This window comes from Platalea leucorodia (assembly GCF_965183815.1).
Source record: "Platalea leucorodia genome assembly, chromosome: 8".
NCBI classification, from domain to species: domain Eukaryota; kingdom Metazoa; phylum Chordata; class Aves; order Pelecaniformes; family Threskiornithidae; genus Platalea; species Platalea leucorodia.
In genome coordinates, this window is record NC_138830.1 from 24,733,526 (window position 1) to 24,754,793 (window position 21,268).

At 39.1% G+C, this 21,268-nt stretch overlaps 1 protein-coding gene across 1 annotated transcript in view; it reads left to right on the forward strand.

Moving 5' to 3' along the window:
- Window positions 1-21,268, forward strand: part of LOC309594676 (glypican-5-like) — a gene marked incomplete at both ends in the record, with an annotated part of 385,721 nt that overhangs the window by 69,697 nt on the left and 294,756 nt on the right. The window contains one exon of the mRNA XM_082320908.1: window positions 19,975-20,669. Coding sequence (XP_082177034.1) covers window positions 19,975-20,669 — 695 coding nt within the window. The remainder of the gene's footprint in view (window positions 1-19,974; window positions 20,670-21,268) is intronic.

Below are 21,268 nucleotides of genomic sequence, written 5' to 3' on the forward strand. Positions count from 1 at the left end.
ATAACTTTGCTGCCCTTCCCTCCTATGTTATATTATATATGTGGGACTGAAATAGGCTGTACCAGTTTGTTTAATATGTTTAGCAAGAGCCAGTATTTTTGTCTTTGTTCAGTAGATTACTGAAGATATATCAAATGCTGTTCATTAATGGTAAAAAAATATTATAAACATAATGTTGATGTAAAATGGGATTTTACTATTCCCTTGTATCTTGAAGACCTTTATTTAAAACTTTTTGAATGATTTGGCTGTTTTATGTGCTGATCAATGTATTCCAAATTCCTTTGAAAAGCAAATGTACATTTAAAAGATAGCATGGTAAATTACCTTTATATTTACAAGTTTCATATAAAAATGTTTAATTCCCATTTATTGGATTTCAGCTGTATAGTTCAGTTGGGTAAGCAGTATGAATTTACCATTTAACTCTTTTTTTTGTATTTGTAACTTCTGCATTATTCAGTAGCTAAACACAAAGGAATGTGAATGACAAAATTCAGGGATGAATGTTTCAAGAAGAGTGGGAATGAAACGGTGGTAAGATGTTTTTGTTCTGTTAGGAAAAGACTTGAGGAGGTCATGTGGCTGTAAGAAGAATGATCTTGAGATAGGGATTAATAGGGTTAAGAAAGCTGTTCCAAAATGTGACTGCAACAGAGATGAAAGACATTCTGTGGTATAAGGAGATAGTGAGTTAGAGTGAGAAAGAGCATGATGAATGGTCCGGAAGAGTGAAGAAGATTAATTCATAGAGGCTGAAGGAGGCAAATCCATGGAGAATATTGAAGATGTGAGAGATGATATATGGCAATTTACTTTTGTCATTAATCTGTGGATAATGTGTTTATTGATTGAGGGAGACCCCTGAAACCATGCAGTGGAACATCTCATTGGGGGACAAATTTTAATACTCTTAGTTGGAAGAAGGACTTTGCTTTCTGAGCTGCCCCACTGAAAAGAATAGGATGATTTCTGTAGCAAGGGAATCAGTCTGTAATTAATTTTTGCTTTGCGTTGTCAGGTTAGTTGAAATGGGAAACATGTCCCAGATGCTTAAGTGCTATGAGCTGAGACGTACGCCAGCCTTTCAGGAAGTAGAAAGTTTTTTAAATTTGTATTTGTCACTTACTTGCAAACTTCCAGCATCTTAATGGCAAATGTTGCCTAAAAACATTAATAAGCAGTATTTCCAAAGATGCTACAGTTTTCTGAGCCTAGGGCTCTTTGAAAGTTTTGCTATTACACTCTTGCACAAATATATGTAGCTAAAACAACCCACTGCTTATCCATGTGATAGAGACAGACTTTTTAGATGTTACTGCTATATTTGATTCAGAGATCCTAATATTACTTGTCTACCTTAATTGCTTCAGTTAGCTGCAGGCTGGGTCTGGTTTATGTAGACTTGAATTTAAATGTGCAAGTTGTCTCATGCTCCCAGTAGAGTTTTACAGTTGAAATTTAGCCTAGATTATATAGAGACTGGAAAACATAATGACCAATGTGCTTGGGGTCCTGTCTTGATTACTAGAACAATGTGAACACTGTTTAAATATATGGCTGTGATTAAGTATAGAAATTAAAATCTTAGTTTAGGCATAGTAGCTACTTGAGTACACCACAATCTGTCACTGCAAATAGGAATAGCACCATGCGAGAAAAGGAGCAGAAAGGCAAGTGAATCCATATGCTTAAACACAAAGTTCAGGAGGTTATTTGAGCAGAAGAAATAGCTGTCAGAAACTGGAAATCCAACACTAGTGAATCCTAGAGACCAGAGGCACAGTCCAGAGTGGGCAGTGTGAGAAGGAAACTGAAGAGCCTGAAATGGAATTTGAAGAGCAAAGAGTCAAAGATGTAAAAACAAATAACAAGAAATTCTTGTGGTATATTAAAGACAGAAAAGACCCTGAGAGATTGGGCAGGTCCCCGGGCATGTTATTCTATACCCTGGAGCTGTCAACTGCAGGACTTCATGTGGCTTTGTGTGAAGCATCTGATGGTAACTATTTTGTGCTATCAGACCTGGGACTGGATCAAGCTCTAGTTTTTCCTGTGTGGCAGTTCCTTCATGATGACTGCTTTCTGTCCCAAAAGTCTATGCCATCCTGTCCCAGTTAACCACAAGATCCAAAAATAAATTCTGAATGTTCCCTGGCTATTTCTGTGATATTTTAGTAGCTTTCAGCTAAATCAAATGCCTTATTTTGAGGACCAATGGGTGTACACTTTTGCGTACCTCAAGGTCCCATTGTAATATCAGGCGTTTCGTCTCTAGGAAGATGTAGATGGATGTTTGTCTTGGCCAGTGTGACAGACTGCATGGCTATTGTACTGTATCAGATTAAGGGCTCATATGTTGTGCTCTCTGCTTTCATCATCATGTTGTAATTCCCCAAGTAGCAAATCTCCTACACCTGGTCTCAGAAGAGAATATTGAACATCAGTCCTCAAGGTTATATTCTCTATAAATTTGGAAACCCCTTCACCTGGTGACACTTTCATTTTAATGGCTTGTGTCTCTTGCTCTGTTACTCTTTGCTAAATTGCTATTTGGTGTGTTCTCTCTAGCTGTGCCTCACTAAATTACAGTGCAGGCTATTCAGCATCAGTGAATTTCCATTTCAGGGATGCTTTGACAGTATCTTGAATTGGGAAGCTCTTGGTTCTTACAGAGCTTCCCTCTATTAGGATGGGGAAGTTTTTCCAAGTGTTGCATATCTGTCTCTCTAAACACTTGCGTCTAAGAGCTGCATGTAGCAGGAGATCTGTTCTTAACAGGTCTGATAATGAAAATTGTGTTTCTGTTGTGTGAGGGTTAAGAAATGAAGAAGGGAGGTGGTTGGAACAGATGCCTCCTGCTCAGGGCAGAGCTCCCTTCTCTGGCCTCCTGCAGGAATTGCGTGGCCAGGGCAGCGTTGGGGAAAGGAAGGGTGGGAATGGAACCTGATTAGGATTTTTAAAGTCATTTACTTTTCTGGCTTGAATAAATTTCCTTAGAATTCTTCCTATTCCTTACTTGCTTCAATAATGTCTACCCTCCTTTAATCTTTGTTCCAGGTGAGGCATGTCTGTAGGAATAATGCTATCCCAGAGACATCTAATTTGTAACAGCTCTTTTAGTTGGTTGGCAGGATTAGACTATGGACCCTGCTTCCCCCATAATGCTGCCCAAAAGCAGCAGTAGGTTGTGATTTTAGATGAGATGCGTATTAGGTCTTCCAGTAAAAAGGTATTGAACAGAAATTTATAAGGGAATTTGCATGTAGTTACAAATAATGTCTTTGCGCTAAGTGATGAAATGTGGCAAACTTGAATGCAGTTATCATAATGTCCTAAAATTTAGATGACATTCAAGCACTGAGTGAAGTGGCGCAGGCAGGCCAGAGCATGCTGTTGCAGATGGTGAAATGGAGTGAGTAAGCAAAAAAAAAAAAAAAGTTAGGGCATGATATTTCCACAAGATTGGAAAATTTTTGGTCAAAGCAGAATATTGGTTCAAAGCTGTGCCAGGGGAGGTTTAGACTGGACATTAGGAAGCATTTTTTTACCAAAAGGGTGGTCAAACACTGTAACAGGCTTCCTAGAGAGGTGGTCGATGCCCCAAGCCTGTCAGTGTTTAAGAGGCATTTGGACAACGCCCTTAACAACACACTTTAACTTGGTGAGCCCTGAAGTGGTCAGGCAGTTGGACTAGATGATCGTTGTAGGTTCCCTCCAACTGAAATAGTCTGTTCTATTTGCAAGGAGGTGGTTTATAACCTTTCCCAGAATAGATTAATCAAGTCAACATTTTTTTCCCATAATCTTACGAAGAGTGTCATTATAGAAGATTGATCTGAAAGACAAGAGAAAACTCTTCAACAATTTGACATTTGTGGAACGAGAAGGTAAGCGATTTGTCAGAGGAATTGGAATGGCCTCATAGAATTCAAATGATTTTGCAAAGTTTACGGCCCTGTTTCACAAATCCGCTTTCTTGGCAGAAAACTTAAGTGTGCACTGAAGTTCTATCGGGATTTTGTGGATTAAGAACTGCATTGCAGAAATAAGATAAACTTTCTGTATGCCAAAATGCTTTTTTGAACTGGGTCTCAAATGCAGCAAACATGTTTTTGTTCAGGGCCCGGAATTTCTTATGCTTTTTCTGTTACCCTCTTATTTTCAGTCTATCAGTAATTTCTTTATTCGGTTGGGTGGTTGTTCCTCTCGGTTTCTTTCAGTGCTTCTGAAGGGATTGATCCCATTACAGCGTTATACAGATAAAGTTTCATGCCACAGTGTCTTTGTTAAAATAAGCAATCACTTCTGGAGCTTCAGACAGTAGAACTTCAACTCTGGGAGTTTAAGTGGGAGGTGTCTATTACCATGAATTTAAAGATCCAGAATAAGAAGTGGAGAATTTACTTGATCATGAAAATGGCTGAATCTTGTAATTTCTCCTGAAACAAAACCAACAAAATTACTGTCAGACTATTTCACAGTGGTGACTTCCCCCCCCCCCTTTTTAAAACTTCATGTTTGGGCTAATAATGTTATCCCTAAATGAGTAGGGTACAAAAATTGATTTATTTTTATCGATTCCATATGACCTTGAAATGAAGATCAACATTTTAGGAAGATAAATTCTTCATAGACTTTGTCTTTCAGTTAAGCATCTGTTTGCTCCTCATATGTTAAGTGTTTTTAATATAACATGAATTATATAGTTAGGACAGAACTGAGTGATTAAAGTTGGCTGAGTTTGTAGGATAGAAGAGAAAGTGACCATACTGTGGAGCTCTCTGTACTTACTGTTGAGAATTAAACTCTTTGTCTTATGAGAGAATAAGAGTAACTGATGGACTTCAGTGTGTTAAAACAATGCACTGTTGAAAAGCCAAGGCTGTGCTATAGTAAAGTGAATGGCTGCATGTTTGAAATAGGTTCACTATGCTTTTTTTGTATGTAAGAGGTGTATGAGCTAGGGTTCCTGTCAGAGCTTTGAAGTGAAATTTTGGACTTTACGCCTGGGTAATTTTCTGACTGAAGAAAGCAAGTTGGCAATAAGATACACTCCGTGAGTGTATTTGGAAGTATGGAGACAGTTGCTCAGAGGTAATAGATGGCAAAGTAAAATGCAACTTATAGCTGCAGCTTACAGCTGCAGAAGTCATCTGTCAGACTGGTCCCTTTGCAGCAGGGATGCTTGTGTCTCAAATGTGTTCCAGTTCTTTTCCAGTTTAGACAGCTCCCCAAACTTCTTTGCAAACTAGAGCACAGTCATATTAGACAGGTCATTCACGATGGGCATGTGATAGAAGCCAGATATTTTTCTTAGATGTGTCCAGTGTTTCCTGTAGTGTATACTGAGCTTTGCATATCAACCTCTTTTAACCTGTCAACCTCTTCATTTATGAATATTTTCACTTTTCTGATTCATTGTACCATTGTTCTGCAATGCTGCTTGCGTTCATGAGACTCCCTCTTTCCTAAAAGACGCTACTGGCTTAATCAGGGCTTGTTAAGGCTTACGATACCGTTTACGTAGATCACAGTTTTGGTGCTTTGGTTCTGAATACTTGTTTGCTAAAATCCCTCTAAAGCTACCTGGAAAGGGAAGCTCTGAATTGTAATTAAAGACAGCGTTATATTGCTGCAGTCAATCTCAGTTCACTAATTCATGTTGGAACTCTGCTGTAGCATAATGGCTAACTTGCTTTTGTTATCAGATTGATTTATCTGCAACTCTGATTTTTCATTAAGTTGTTGAGTAAAAGATCACAAAACTTTAAACAAAACTATAAAAGCTGCATATATATGAGAGGTCTTAACAACTGCGTATTAAAACTTCAGTATGACAGATGTATGTGATAGATACTTCAAAGTATAATATTTCTATAGTTGAGTTTCTATCACTAATGACCTGTGTTTAATCAAAACAAACTAAGTATACATCATAATGTACCAAATACCCCTAAGCAATAGAGGAAGCAACACAGTGATGACTTCAATAATACTACATGAGAAAGCAGGAGAAGAAAACTATAATGCATTCCCACAAAAATCTACCCTTTATCTCTGGACCCGCACTCAGTGCGATAATTGAAAGCATCCGTGGTCCTCAGCAGGTAAAGCTTATGCTTAAATACCTTTGTGAATCAGGGCCCAAGTTGAAAATGTGAGTTTCAGGTGTAAAAATTGAGAGGACTGCTACTTCTTGTGGGAAGACACTGAAAGGAAGCAAATAAGATCTGCAAGTGTTTTACAAAGCATTTTCTAAGAGTTCTGACATAGTAGGGAAAAAGGGGGCCAGAAAAATGGACAAAATCAATTGCATGCACCTTTCTCATACAGAAATAAACAGGTCCTGCAGAGAGGGGGGAAACCCTCTGAGTTCAGAGAATGGTCCTTTTAGTGCGTGTAATGCATGTCTGTCACATTTTGTAAATGAGGGCACACGAGCAACTTACTGAAGTTGGGGCTTAACATGGCATCTTGTTCTCTTTGGTGAGCTATCTCAAGAAGCCCCTGTTAATGAAGTGAACATCAACTCTTTAAGATACCCTATCAATCAAAATCACAAACAGACCTTTTGTAGCAGTCCTTGAAGGTCGGTGAGCCCAGAGGGGAAAGAGTTACTAACTTTTAACAACCTTGCAAGTCCCCAGATATTCAAAGTTCAGGACTATTCACGGGAACTTCTTAACTGATGGTGTGACTCAGGCTGGTCCTTCAGTCAGTTCACTTAGATCCAAGCCATAAAGCTTTATATAGAGGAACTTGAAATGAACAAAGCACGTCTATGAATTCTTCGACATTTTTTAGCCTATCCTTGTTATCTCTTACAAAATTCCTCTGCTACTGCTACTCATGCAAAAAAATGATGTACTGAATTGTGATCTGACCACCAATAGACTTAGGGGATGAATAAGCAAGCGCAGGGTTGCAACTATGCAACTTCTTGAATTTAAGCAACTTCTGTGATCTTGTGAAGCCCTACTCATCTCAGAAGGGTGTCTGGATACGTGTGGCAACATTGAAATATGATGTCATGGTGACTTTATTTTGATCAAGGACTGCACAATTTTCTGCACATAAGTCTCATTGCTTTAGTCTTTGGTCTTCATTGGTGCGGCTGGGACTTGTAAAATCTCTGTAGTTAATGTGACTGGAAAAACTTACCTTCATGTATTTTCTTTTTTAAGGAAGGAATTTCAGGAGAAAAATAGGTGCGTTGATTTATTAGTGTTAACGGACTTTATGCGCTTTCCCTTAGGAATAACTGGAGCTAGTTCCCGACAAACATCTGGTTAGCTGTCAAATCACCAACATCTGTACTTCTGCACTTCTGCCAGTGCTGACCCATATGTTGAACACATGCCAGTCACTTTAACTGAAGGAATTTGGAGGATAAATCGAGAAGCTCTTCACCATAAAGAAGAATGTGTTCTATTTTTATAGGATTATTTTAAGTATTAATCCACCTTTAATTTTTCCATTGAGAGAGGTTTTGTAAGCATGTGAAATTTTAAAAAGCAACACCTAGAATATTTTCCTAAATTTATAATTGTTTGGATTCAGTGTCTGTTGAAATCAGTCATGGAAGTCTTTTACACTATTTTTCTTCAGTAGTCTAGTGAAATCCTTTGTTCTGACTGTAAAGAAAGTCCATGAACAAGGTCAGATCTTCAAGCAAACATATCCTTTCAATTACCTTATGGTGTTATGGTATCAAATATGTTTCCAAAGTGATCTATAAGAGGAGACAGCCAAAAATAGATGTTGCAGGAAAAGTTCTTGGTTTTTAAGCATTACTTACCTATATCTTTTATCCAGGGCCAATGCCTTTGCCTTTAATCTAGATGACTATATGCTTTTTGGTGTACTATGGAAAAGCCCAATAGCTCTCACCCTGTGGACCATACATGAACCATTTAGTGGCCTGCAGCTGGTCTGTGGAACAATACCAAAGAGTGTTTTCAGCTGAAATTTGGGTAAGGATACTGCATGCTGGTTTGTCACTTGTTTTGGTAGATAGGAGTTGTCCAAGGATCTGAAAACCACAAAAGCCACTGAATTAAACCATTTGCATAAGATTACTTGTATGAAAGACTGTCTCTGCACCAAGACTTAGCTATTGGACTTTTATGTTTTCCTTAGTTTATTTTGTAAAGGCTTTCCTATGTAGCCTAGCCTGAGAAAGAAGGGTGGGTAAAGTTAGTAGGTTCACAGTACTGGGAAATGAAGTTGGTGTTACCCAATCCAGAATCACAACAAACAGCTGAAAGGTTTTGTGGCCCATGCTTTTGAACAAATTAGAAGTACACAGTGATTGTGAAGACTGCCACTGAGTGTCTCACTGCCCTGGTGAGTAATGATCCTTTTCCCTCTTGCAGCTGAGGGCTGGATGCTTGGCATGTGGGCACATGGAGCGAGGTTCTCAAGCCAGCTGGCAGTTCTGGGTTAGAGAGTCTTCATTGTTGAACACACAGGGTTGCATTATTGCTGTTCTGTACGTAAAGACCGTTTTCTTTGTTGTAAAGTTGTTGATAAATACAGATTTAATCTAGACTTAAAAAAGGAGTATTTTTTTAAGTCTTATTTGTGACCTTAGGTCTTTAATGGAACTCAGACATAATTTCTTGTCTTTATACATTAGTACCTAAACAAGGAGAAGAAAACCCATGAAAAACAACCAACCTCCTCCCCACCCCCCACCCCCACCCCCCCATTTCATCTTTGTTAAGATAACCCTGTGTCTTGTAGTTATTTTACATTTTTAGAAACAGGTCATAATGGACCACCTAACTAATTCAGCTGGAAATTGTGAAATAGTTCATGACCTTCTGAAACAAACGTATTAGTTTTCCTACTGCCAGTTGAACTCCTTAATTAGAGGGTTGAGAAAATTCTCTCTAGAGACTGCTGTCTCATTGCTTTTCTGCTAATGAAAAGATTCCCAGAAGAATGAAGAGACTTTTACATCTTCCTGCTTTCTCTTGATTGACTCAGAAGAGAGATTTTTGGTTCTTCCTAATTAATGTAAGTTGTTAGAACTACTTTGTACTTTCCTTTCTCGATAGTATTTAATACACCAGGGATACACAAATAAAATACCTCAATTTCTTCTGTGTCCCAAAGTTACTGGTAACTTTGAAGTGTGTCCCTGCCAGGAAACATGAACATGTAGTGCAGCAATGTACCAGATTCAAGTTTTAGAGCATATTCGGTTCTCTGGTCACATCTGGATTCTAAAGATATGTTTTATATTTTACACTTCTCTGTAGGTAACATCCCAGTGCTCAGTGCCTCGTGGATCATTATCAGTGCCACTGTGTAAGTCAAGCAACAGAGAGAAGTCTGTAGCAGTTTTGGCAAGCCCCATTTGCTTGCTCTCCAAGCCCAATTGTGTCAAATGTGCAGTGTGTTTGAGCTCCAACAGACCACCAACATAAATGCCCTCTCTTTGTCTAACGATGGCATCTGTTCCTCTCCAGTATTAGTACCTGGCACTGTGCATAGCTGGCACAGCTTTTACTTTCTCTATGGCTTTCACTTGCAGGAAGGCTTCAGAAGCAATTTTTGGCCATTTTTTTCCTAATATTTTTTGAATAGTCCCTCTCCTCGAGCAATATAAAACAGCAATATCTCTACATATCCACGTTTTACTTGTACATTAGCTGTGTCCCCACCTAATTGCATTTTGGACTTCCTGGTTTTCATATGTCAGTAGTCCACGGTTACTATGACTTGCTTGCTCCTGAATACTTGTATGTATATGTCCTATATGTGGTGTTGTTTAAATGTTGTCCTCACCCTTACCTAGGAATAGATTCCAGTTAAGAGAGTTTTTTAACTCCATATAGGCCCAGAGCATTCAGAGTGCTATCATAAATGACACGCTGCCTCAGGCTCTCAAGTGAGCCCATACTGCAGTTGTGAATGTGCAGAGATTCTTCCACAAGTCTGTTTTAGTCTGGAAACTACACTATTATGTGCTAAGTATCTCATTCCAAAAGTACTTGTGATAAAAGTAGCCTGGGAAATCCAAAGAAAAGTGATATCCTTTTATTCTGTCCAGCAGTCTGTGGGAAGAGATTACCTGAAAGCTTTAATCCTGGAGATTACAATAAAGGTACTATCCTCACTTATAAACCAGCCCCATGCTAGCATGCATAGTGTAGTGATTCACAGCATTGAAAAACTGCTTGTGCACATGGGAAAGTAATTGCTACGGAACCGCAGAAAGAACGAGGTAATTGTTTTGTACCATCTCCCAACATTAGTAGCATTTTTGCGTGTCAGTGCATAAGAGGTACAGTCACGAGGAACAGTTACCTCCCTGGCTAGCCTCAGGTGTAGGCATGCCCTAAAGGTACCTTGAGCTCCATCGTTCACTGTGTATTTTGGTAACAACTGTGTGAGTTTTAAGTGTACAGTTACAGTTTAATAACCAAACTGTTGTGCATTGACAATTGGTAGAAAAAGCGTGCAACACTTTGGCACTGGAGGTTCTGCTCATTCAAAGGAATTGCAGCCATACGTACCAAGTATCCATTCTGAAGAAACCAAACTGAGGGCAATCCACTTTTTAGAGCCCAGTATAAATCCTGTCTAACACCATGCAAGTCTTGGATTGTTGGGCCAACACACCTTTTGGGGCTGACTATACAGTATAATTTACAACAATACTCAAATATGTGAAAAAAAAAACCACCCCACAGCAAGAACGTTACTTGAAAATATCCCAGGGGTTTGTCTCATCCCATAAGGTGATGATTCAGGGTTGATTTTTAAGAAAATATTGTTCAAGCTGTTGTCTATTTTTACTGCAATTTTTTTTTTATTTTCTAAGGAAAAATGACGACTTTTCAGTTCACTATACATGTTTGCAACTGTGCACAGGGTTTTAGCCCGAAACAATAAAAGCAGATGCTTTTTTATGTGGCAGAAACTTTGTTCACTAGAATAGTTAGATCAGACCTAATTTAAGCATTGTAGACTGTTTCTGTGGGTCTATCTTGAAAGAAATGATGGTTACAGAGTTGTCATTCAAAGCTATTTTGCAAGTGCTTTGTGCTGTAATCCATCTTGGGAATTGTGTGCTACTTGGTGTAGCTGTCGCTTCTAGTCATCACTGTCTCTGTTAGTGATTGATCAAATAAATCAGATAACATCGTTTCTGCTCCCAGTCTGATGGCTGTTAAACTTCCTAAGAACTTCAAAGATAGTTACAGTTATGTGAAGAGCCTAGCTACCTACAGATACAGAACTGCTTGTGGTTTTTTTCCCTTGTAGATTGAGAGAACTGTTTTTATAAATTAATTGTTCTTGGAAAGCAAATTAAAGGCATAGCTAATGTTGTTGAAGCACAGCCGTAGTTCATTCTTCGGTTATTTTGGCCCAACTCCTGTTAAAACTGTGAATTGATATTATTAAGTAATAGCTGACAGGTTTGAACTTGGCAGATATTAATTATATGAATCATCGTTTGGAATTCTGTTTTGACGGAAGGAGAATAATACTGATAGCCATGGCTTTATAAAAAGTCTAACCATAGTCCTCAGGGCTTTTACTGCTCTTCTAGATCATCTTACCATGGCGATGCTGGATGTCCATCAGCCTTCTACTGCACGAATATTCCCAAAGAACTACTTGCTTTATTTATCTGTCAGCGGAAGCCCAGTGGTGTCATAAAAGGTTAATACCACATCTGGTCTCCAGCTTTCTGCTGGTCAACTGATCTAGTTTTACTTGAGACTGCTCACTTTTAAAAGGAGTAAGTAATTGCACCCTGTAATTACAATGTATAAAATAAGGTACAACTGTACTGAAATGCAGTATACAGAAATAATAAACAGCTAAATTTAATTACCAGCTCCTTCATTGTATTCACAAAAAGTCTGAAGGTGAAATAAATAGTGAGTAGTTCAAAATCCAGTTAGCAAACTGTAACTGATTTTGTGAAGCATAACAGCTTAATTATTTTCTATAAACTGTTCCATGTAGTGTTTTCTTTAAAAAGGGCAGATACGGTTTGGTACTGCAGAGCTTTCTCTAGTCTGTCTTTGATAAATACTTTTGCAGCTGGTTGCAACTTTGTTATACATTGTTGTTTTGTTAATGATAAAGCCAAGGCCACTAAGTCTGAAAAATGTGTGCGCTGTGGTTACTACTTCCAGCAATTTGGATATATTTCCCAGCACGCAGTCTACAGAAATCATTATTTGATTTCATGGCAAAATGACCAGAGCAGAACAAAAGATTGCTATTTATCACTGGACTGTTTGGTTGTTATTAAGGTATCTCCTAGGCTTGTGTGTCTACTGCCTTTTTTCCCTTTGCATCACCAGCCTATGAAGCAGTGAGCCTGTTTTAAACTTGGTGATGTTACTCCTGTTACTGATGCTTCTGGAATCAAATACTCACCAAAATAACTCAAAGTTCACCCAAAATATGAGCTGCATATTTTCGTCCCTTCTCTCTGTACAAGATTGTATAGTAAAGAAGCTGTTTAAGTTTCAAAAAAAAGTAGAAGAAAAAGAAGCGATAAGTGTACTGTCGGACTGTTTGATTCGGAAAAGGGTGTGGGTTTGCTGGCTGAGGCAGCAGTCTGAGGGGATGGTTGCTTCTTGTGTGCCCAGGCTGAAAGAATAGGTTTGTGCATATGAAAACAACAAATAACTAATTCTCATGCCAAGATAGACGTTTTCAGATGGTACTTAATGGTGATGGTTCCTATGGCTGTTATTGGAAGTCAGTCTCCCATCAGACCATTTGGGAATTCGTTTTCCCAAGTGTCTTAGCTTTGCTCACATTACCGAACTATGATGGTGGGTCTGCTGCTCTGAAACTCAAATTGCACCAGGCTTTCTCGTGTCCAGTGTTAAATGTGGCAAACTGCTGTCCAAGCTCCCAGCACAGGAGATGTTACTGAGGAAAAACCAGGTATTCTTATGCTCTGGAAGTCTCACTGCTAGAATTTTTTAAAGCCCTTGCAACTTTTCGTAAGTTTTCTTAAGTTAAAAACAGTCTTAAATTACACTTGGAACTGAGCAGAGGGTTAAAGGATGATAGCAGTAGCTTGTAAATAATCCTACCCATTGATTTCTGGTTAATCAGAGTTGTCCGTAGCAGTTAAGTATGGACAGAGAAGGAGGCACAGACTTCTTACTTTTCAACTTGGGCAGAAGTTTCTATCAACAGGTACGTGACGGGATATTTATCTGATGTTATTAATGTAGACAAACTTAAGGAGAGACTATTAAGTAAAGATCTTGCCCTATGCACAGTAATGGAAAGCTGGTTTCTTTTTACTGTCTGATCGGGGAGGGTATGCTGTCAAGGTGAGCAAATTCAAGCTTCCTTTTCCCCCTTGCCAAAACTGACTTTGCTTTCTTGCTTTTGAATCTGTTTTGCACCTTCTTAAAAGCAGCTGCAGGAGGTGGGTAGAAAGCAAGAGATGCTTCCACTTGGCCCAGATTCGGAGAGCTTTCAGGTTTTTCTCTGGCCCAAAATGTTTTGGAACAAGCTTGCAATGTTTCCTGCAAGTGTTGGTGTGGTGTCAACTACCATGGGGTGGACGTGGTATTTCCATGAGACTGCTGATATGTTTATTAGTATGTTATTTCTCGTCGGCTTCATGATGTGTTTATGTATAGGAAGACCGCCATTCTAAAAACAGTAAAACACATGAAAAAATAGGTTGTTAATGAAGAGCTTTGGCCCTACATTCAGCAGAGTGATTCAGGGTAAAAAAGAAGGAAGCTTCCAGTGCTTGACATTCTTTGCTGCTAGCAAAATGTCACGAAATAGAAATGAAGCTGAAAGTTACAAGAAGTTGTTTTCAAAAGCAGCTTAATGAATGAATGGATTTCAGGTTCTGTCTTTGCAAACATGACACAATTTGTTTTGCACTTGCATTCTTTTTAAAATAATCTTAAGATCTTAAAAAAACCCCCACCTGTTCATCTTGTTTAATGATGCTTTTTGAGCACTCCTTGTCCTTATTCTTTTAAATATGTTTAGAGATCATTGCATATCCAAAAAAGTAGAACTCTGAATTTTATCATTTGTGTGTCATGTAGACGTGTATCTGGGTGTGATTTTTCTGCTGTGTACATTGTTCTCTATGCACCAAATTGCAAATAGTATGTACTTAAATTCTACTGCTGCAAAATATTAATATGTTGTCCTTTATTTTGGCAAGCCATAAAGATGCAGAAGATTTAATGGACTTGAAAGCATTAAAAGGAAGCTATTGTTCAACAAACTGTAGCTTTCATTCATCCTGTAACTCTGTAATAAATGCAAGATGTTGAAGGGAAAGGAGCCAAATATTAGTGTGGTCCTAAGAGACCAAACAAATAATGGAGCTACTTAAATTTGCCATTCTTCTTTCATGATTACACTCAAATCTAAAATGTACACAGATGTTATTTCTGTATAGATAGTTTTAGTGTTTGCTTCTACTTTTGGTTTATTGAGCATTGTTAAATCTTTTCAGTAATGTTTTTAAGATAATGGTTTCCTTTTTTCTTTTTTTTTTTTTTTTTTAGAAGCTGGTGGATTTTTTAAATTTAAAAGTTCAGCATGCATTGAATTATTGCACAGTGTAAGGAATTATTAATGTAGTGGAGAGCCACTGCATTAGCAGGGTGGTCTTACCTTGTCAGTTCTGTGGGCAAGGCACCAGCTTTGAGTCACACACAGAGGCATAATGGCAATGACAGTAACTTTCCTTTCACATCTGCGCGTTGTGGTTTGCACACAGTTTTACGACTTTGGTTTTAGAAGACATGAGGATTCAAACAGTAGGCTCGCTCTATCTAAGCCTCAGCTACTGCCCGACAGAAATGGTCCTCTGTGCACAGAGGTGTCTGGTGCTTAGATTGACTTTATTTTGGGAAAATGGTTCCCATGCTAACATGCCTGTGTTGGACTTGTGGAAAGAAAACGTGGATTTGGACTGATTCATAATCCAGCGAGTTGGAAGTTGCTTTGCCCTCTCCTAATGCTCACCATCTGAACACTGTAGTTGCTTACAGAATAAGGATCTCAATAGCTTGTAAAGGTCTGGTATAAGAGAGGGAAGCAAATGAACTTTCTCTATGTATGGCTATCATATGTCAATCCAGATTTTCTTGGAAAACTCCTATCTCTGTGTATTCCCCGAGACCACATCTGCTGACACCTTTATGCACTGTAAGAAATCTGGGGTTTATGAGATGAAGGCAATCCTGAATGCAAGCTCTTGTACTACCGTGTGTGTGCAGGCTCGCCATGCGCTTCAGCAGATCGTTTTGTTGAGGTCTTTCCTTGAGGATATGTTGTCATGTGTCTGGGAGCCTGAAAAAAATAAACAATTCCTCGGAACACCCCCCGAAAGACTTCTGTGGCAGAAAGAGTGGTGAATTGACATGTGGCGTTTTTGCATCTTTGGTTCTTGTCCTAAGGATAAGGCTGCAGGAAAAGGGGTGGTGGCCTGGACGTAAACTTGGAGAGCTGTTGCACCTGACTGCATTAGAATAGAGAGGACAGCAATTTGAAAACACGAGAAGCTATTCCGCCTGAAGTGATTTAGCACAAGTCATTGAATGCAATGTTTACATGACATGAGGAACTAGTCAAAGCGGTAGTTACAATATTAGATATTTTTCCTTTGTCTGTACTGTTACTTAAAAAAAAAATCTTGTTCTTCCCCCAGATAGACCTCCAGGTGGTGAAAAAATAGAGGAAATCTTTGGAAAATGCTGGCACACCAGTGTTGGGCAGACTGATACATGCCTTCTAAATCTGCTTCTCCCTGTAGCACTATCCTTTAGCAGATGTCTTTAGCAGAAACACTTAAATTCTGCAGCTTCTTCTGACATATAGTGGTCTTAAATCAGGATTAAATCCCACTAAAGAAGTCAGTGGTGTTACACTGGTGCAAAAGCTGGTGTGAGGTAAGTCAGGAATCCTTTGTGATTTTTATTGCATTAGGTGTGTGAAATGTAGCTGCTGGCTGGTTTAAGAAAAGTAAAACATCCTCTGTGTCAGGATGGATGTATTTCTGTCAGAAGGAAGCTATCACTCAAAACCAAGCTGTGCCATGTTCATGATGAATAAGCATGGATGCTATATGTGCAAAGCAATGTTTTTCCATCTGTGTGTGTTAGACTGAGCATAATATAATTCTTAGTGTATGTGAATGCTAGGAACCAGGCTAGAAGCCCAGCATGCAAACTGGTTAGCTGCTTGGCTTGGCAGGCTCTGTGCTGCCGGTGGAGCAGCAAAACCAGCGTGGCATCTTGTCATAACTGGGCTTATCTCCAGAAGCTAATTTTCAAACACCAGCAGTTCAGATGTGAGGTTTCCAGAGGTGAGCTGTATTTGATCAGCTGTGTTTGACTGTCACAGACACATCAGTGGTGGTGTCAAGTGTTTTGTGAGCGCATGAGAAAGTTTGAACAAAATTCTCCCCGTGGAAGGTGGTGTTGCCTGACTTACATTACGTAGCTACTGATGTGTTAGTTCAAAATCCAAAGTTGGCTGTTGTTTCACTATACCCGTAGTCTTAAATCAAAAAGGGGCTTTTGAGGAACACAAGAACAAACCTTGTTCTCCACCTTCCTATTTATTTCAATACTAAAGGAAGACAGAAAATACATAATGTTTCCATCAAATTCTGGATGATTTTGGTTATCATTGGTTATTTGGATATTATTTCTGTTCAGAATCAACATATTTGCAATTTATAGTATATTGTATGCTGCTGGTGGCGGGGTGCAAGCCAAAGGCTATGAAAGATGATCAAGTGTTTCTCCTGGTGTGTGCTTAGAATTCAGCTTTTTGCGAGTTCATAAATGTTCATATAGTTTGCTGTATTTGACTGCACAGATGAGCACCCAGTTTTTCAGATAGTGGCAAACCTTTCTGGGGATTTTGAAACTCCATACAAGGTGCATTAAAAGCATATGATTAATCACTTTTAAAACAAGATGCTAAGGTTGCTTGCTCTGTACAACTAGAATGCAAGCTATCCATTATTATAAAATTGTTCGACTGCATGAAGCCCCGTTATTTCTAATTAAACGTCTAAGAACATCCAGCTGATCCAGTAATTTGATTATCTCAAACATCTCTTAATGCCTTAACAATGAAAAAAGGCCTACATATTTCCTTCTCAATCATCATTGCTGGAGTGCCTGCAAGCATAAGTCATTTTTTGTGTCTGACCAGTGGTGATAAGGAAGCAAATGATACCTTACGGGTGTTCACAGCACATGTACAATCAGCAGAAATATTTTTTTTTTTACCATATTTTTGATGTTAGGGCTCTTTTTGCAGGAGGAATTAAGCTATATACCATCACAATTTTTCTCTTATACAATGAAAAATAAATGACAGTATTAAATATTTTGATTTCGTACTTGTCTCAGAAAAATTCAGAATTTTCACAGTTAAGGGGGTTGAAAATAAAATGCTACACGGTTTCTAGTCTACAACCTAGTATCCCAGGAAGCTGCTGAAGTCTGTTTTCTTGGGATATACGTTGTTATTGACTGTTTTGCTCTCATTTTCACTGGGGCAGTTATTTCTCAGGACAATAAAGATGCTTGCACATTTATAAATGCATTTCATTTAGTCTTCAGATAAGGAGGATGATGGCTGCAATTCAGTCTTTACGGGTGTGGAGGGTACAGCAGCAGTGTAAGACTATTGGCATTGTAGGAGACATGTGGCAAACAAAAAACTTTTAATAGTGCAATTGCACTGCACTACAGTTTAGGTTGTGTTGATATTTCCATCATAAATCTAATTTTCAGAATTTTTTTCATCTGTAAAAGTCTCCTTTGGTCTGTAACTTGGCAAGGTGTTTCTCTGCCTGAGAATGAACTTTCTTCTTTTTCAGCTGAAGTGTATCTGAATTCCTAATTTCTAGGATTTTATAAGCACTTCCAGAGCATGAGTTGCTGTAATACCAGTGGGAATGCTAAAGTGATTCTCTGGCAGAAGGATACAGCGTGTGCGTGTGTGTGTAAAATACTGATGATTTAATGTACAATGAGATAGTTGTATTATCTGTCTAGTTAAATCACCCTTTGTGGTAAAGGGATTGTAATGCTTGTCATAATAAGCAAGTTAGTTGCCCAGGGAGATGTAATAGAGGAAGGCGCTGAGCAGGCTTTTCTACAAAACTTTGCCAGTGTATGCTAATCTTGACTTACAGTATTGTATCCGCTCCTTTGCTGAGCTGATCTTTGAGCGACTTTGGTTTGTGTTACATTGCAGTGAATCACATGGTGATGTTCAGCTGAATGTCGAGTAGGATTAGACCGAAAACCCATTATCTGGCCAGTCCTCAGGAGGTATAAAGTGATAGGTCTCCTGCCTTGACTGGAACTACTCGCCAACCAGAGGAGTGCAAGAATGATTTATGTCAGGGGCTTTTTGTTGTAGAGCTTCCAAACAAAGCAGTGGGAATGGTGTGGATTACTGTCTTGTGCGTCATTAAAAATAATTTTGAGAACTGATCCCTTCCTTGCCCCTGTCTCTGAATTCTAGCACCCCAATCAGTGTTTTGGGTGTATAATGTTTGTCTTCTGCAGTTTGAAATGTGTTAACTATGGCACTCCTTAATATTTATTTATTTGTTTATTTGTTTATTTATTTAAACTAGGCCACTCGAAAATGGTGTCATTAAAGGAGACACTGTCTTCCTGACTTTATAATTTTGTTTTGGTTTATAGTGGACTTGATGTCAAGTCCTGCCCAACCACTGGCTGGTGTCCAGACCTAGCCAATGTTTACAGAGAGAGAATTTATTCATACGGCATCTTTCCTTCATCCTTGAGTTGTACTTTGCAAGAAATGCCTCTCAGCCACCCACTCACAGCACCATGAAACAAAAGCTTCAACTTCTGTTTGTATGCTGTCATCTCACAAGCTCAATGGAGCTGCTGTCCAGCAGTTTATCAAAAGTTGCTATTGGTGTGTCAGCTTTGTCTAGTCCTTCCTTCTAGCACGTGTTGACTCTGCATGTCAGCTCTCCAAATTGTACAAGTATGTGTTTTAGAAATCTAGATTGATTGTAGGAGGACATGAATGCCTTACGCTTTTTCCATTCTTGATGCAGGATTTTATAGCAATAGATCACCTGGGATGAAAAGCTAATACAACTTTAAGCTGTTATTATGTTATCAAGATACTGCTTTCATATACTAAGTTATTAAAACATTTCAAACAGTTACAGTTGAGAAGTACCGTTAATGAATGAGGATCAGCATTTCTGTGCACTGATGTTATTCTCTGACTTTAATATCAATATGCAGTGAAGTCTTACAGCTTTACAAGAAGTTAGAATATAAATTTTCACCCTTCAATGAAATGTGGATATTTTATCGTTATTTATTTGGTCCAGCGCAGCAGTGATAGTGTGATTGGTGTGTTACAGACGGTTCCTGTTACCTGTTACTCTTCTGGCTCACAGTTCCAGAACTTGCATCACATAAATAATTTTGCCTATTCAAGTATTATTCTCTGGAGTTCTATAGGAACATTGAAAACGTTGCCGTCCTCCCTGTGTACTGGAAACTGATGTCACATGTATGTAGAGGGATGTTTTGGAAATGTACCTAGTTGAACTGCCCAGATGCAGTGTCAGTTACAAAAGCCATCTTAGATAGACCCTGCCTGTGCTCACTGGAGTCTGTGGGGGTCCTTCATTGACCTCTGGAGTTTGGGTCAGTGTCTAGCTACTGAGAATACAGTCACCTTTTTTTAAGAAAATATTTGTGTATTATGTGTTGCCTTGATTATGCACATGTAATACTTAGGTGTCTTTTGAATCATATTACTGATGAAAGCTGTATTAACTGTTAGTGTATTCACATTGCAGATTTCATGTAACCATTGATGTTCTTGTTCAGGACAATATTAGTCCTGTGGCTAAGATGTCAGGGGCTTGCTATTAACCTCTAGTTCTTTCTCTCCCCTGACCTTTTTTAGAGGCCTTTGAGTCTTTGCTTCGCTTTGCTGAAAACCGCACAAGTTCCCTGTTTGAGACAGCTTACAGACCTATGGCAAAAGAAGCAGCAGAGCCTGTTAAAGAACTTTTTACAGACATCTCTCTCTACATTCTGGGCGCAGAGACTACAGTGGAAAGTGCAGTATTACGGTTCTTTGACAGTCTCTTTCCTCTGGTGTATAGTCGGCTAATAAACCCAGGAATTACAGATTTATCAGAGGACTATACAGAGTGTCTACGGCTTACAAGGCAAGACATAAATCCTTTTGGACGCTATTCTAAAAACATGGTTACAGAGCTGTCAAAATCTCTTTGGGCAAGTAGGATGCTCAGCCAGGCCCTCAGTCTGGGCATTGAAGTGATAAATACTACTGAACATGCAGCTCTCACGAAGGAATGTAGCAAAGCTCTAGTGAAGATGCAGTACTGCCCGCATTGCCAGGGCCTGACGCTAATCAGACCCTGTGTCGGATATTGTCTAAATGTAATGAGGGGCTGTTTGGCCAGTGTGTCAGAACTGGATGCCCAATGGAGGGAGTATATCTCCACGCTGGAATATCTGACTAATGAAATGGCTGCCTCGCACGATCTGGAAATTGCACTGACAGGAATCCGGAACTCCATCAATGAAGCCATCCTGCATGCGCAGCTGAATGGACCGCAGCTCTCTGCTACAGTAAGTGCTCTCTAATTATTCACTACTCCTGTTTATCACTTTCACTATTTGATGAGTAAACATTTAAACAAGTTGGTGTTGTCTTTGCATCAGTTTTTAGTCTTCAACTAGATCTTTGTTTAACAGTCCATGAAAACATTGCAGATAATTATGATGGGGTTTACTAGAGTCTGCTTTGAAATGAAAGGGTTGGGGGGGAAGTTTGTTCCTTGAGAAGCAACCCTGTAAAGCAAATAGTTCTGGCTTGTCTGCAGAGTTTTCGAAACAAAAAAATTGGGGTATATTATACTTGATATCAAGAATGTATTTTCATATTCTAAACCATCTGATTTTGTAACTCCCCTCACTACAAGAAGGACATCGAGGTGCTGGAGCGTGTCCAGAGAAGGGCAACGAAGCTGGTGAAGGGTCTAGAGCACAAGTCTTACAAGGAGCGGCTGAGGGAGCTGGGGTTGTTTAGTCTGGAGAAGAGGAGGCTGAGGGGAGACCTTATTGCTCTCTACAACTACCTAAAAGGAGGCTGTAGTGAGGTGGGGGGTCAGTCTCTTCTCCCTAGTAACAAGCGATAGGACGAGAGGAAACGGCCTCAAGCTGCGCCA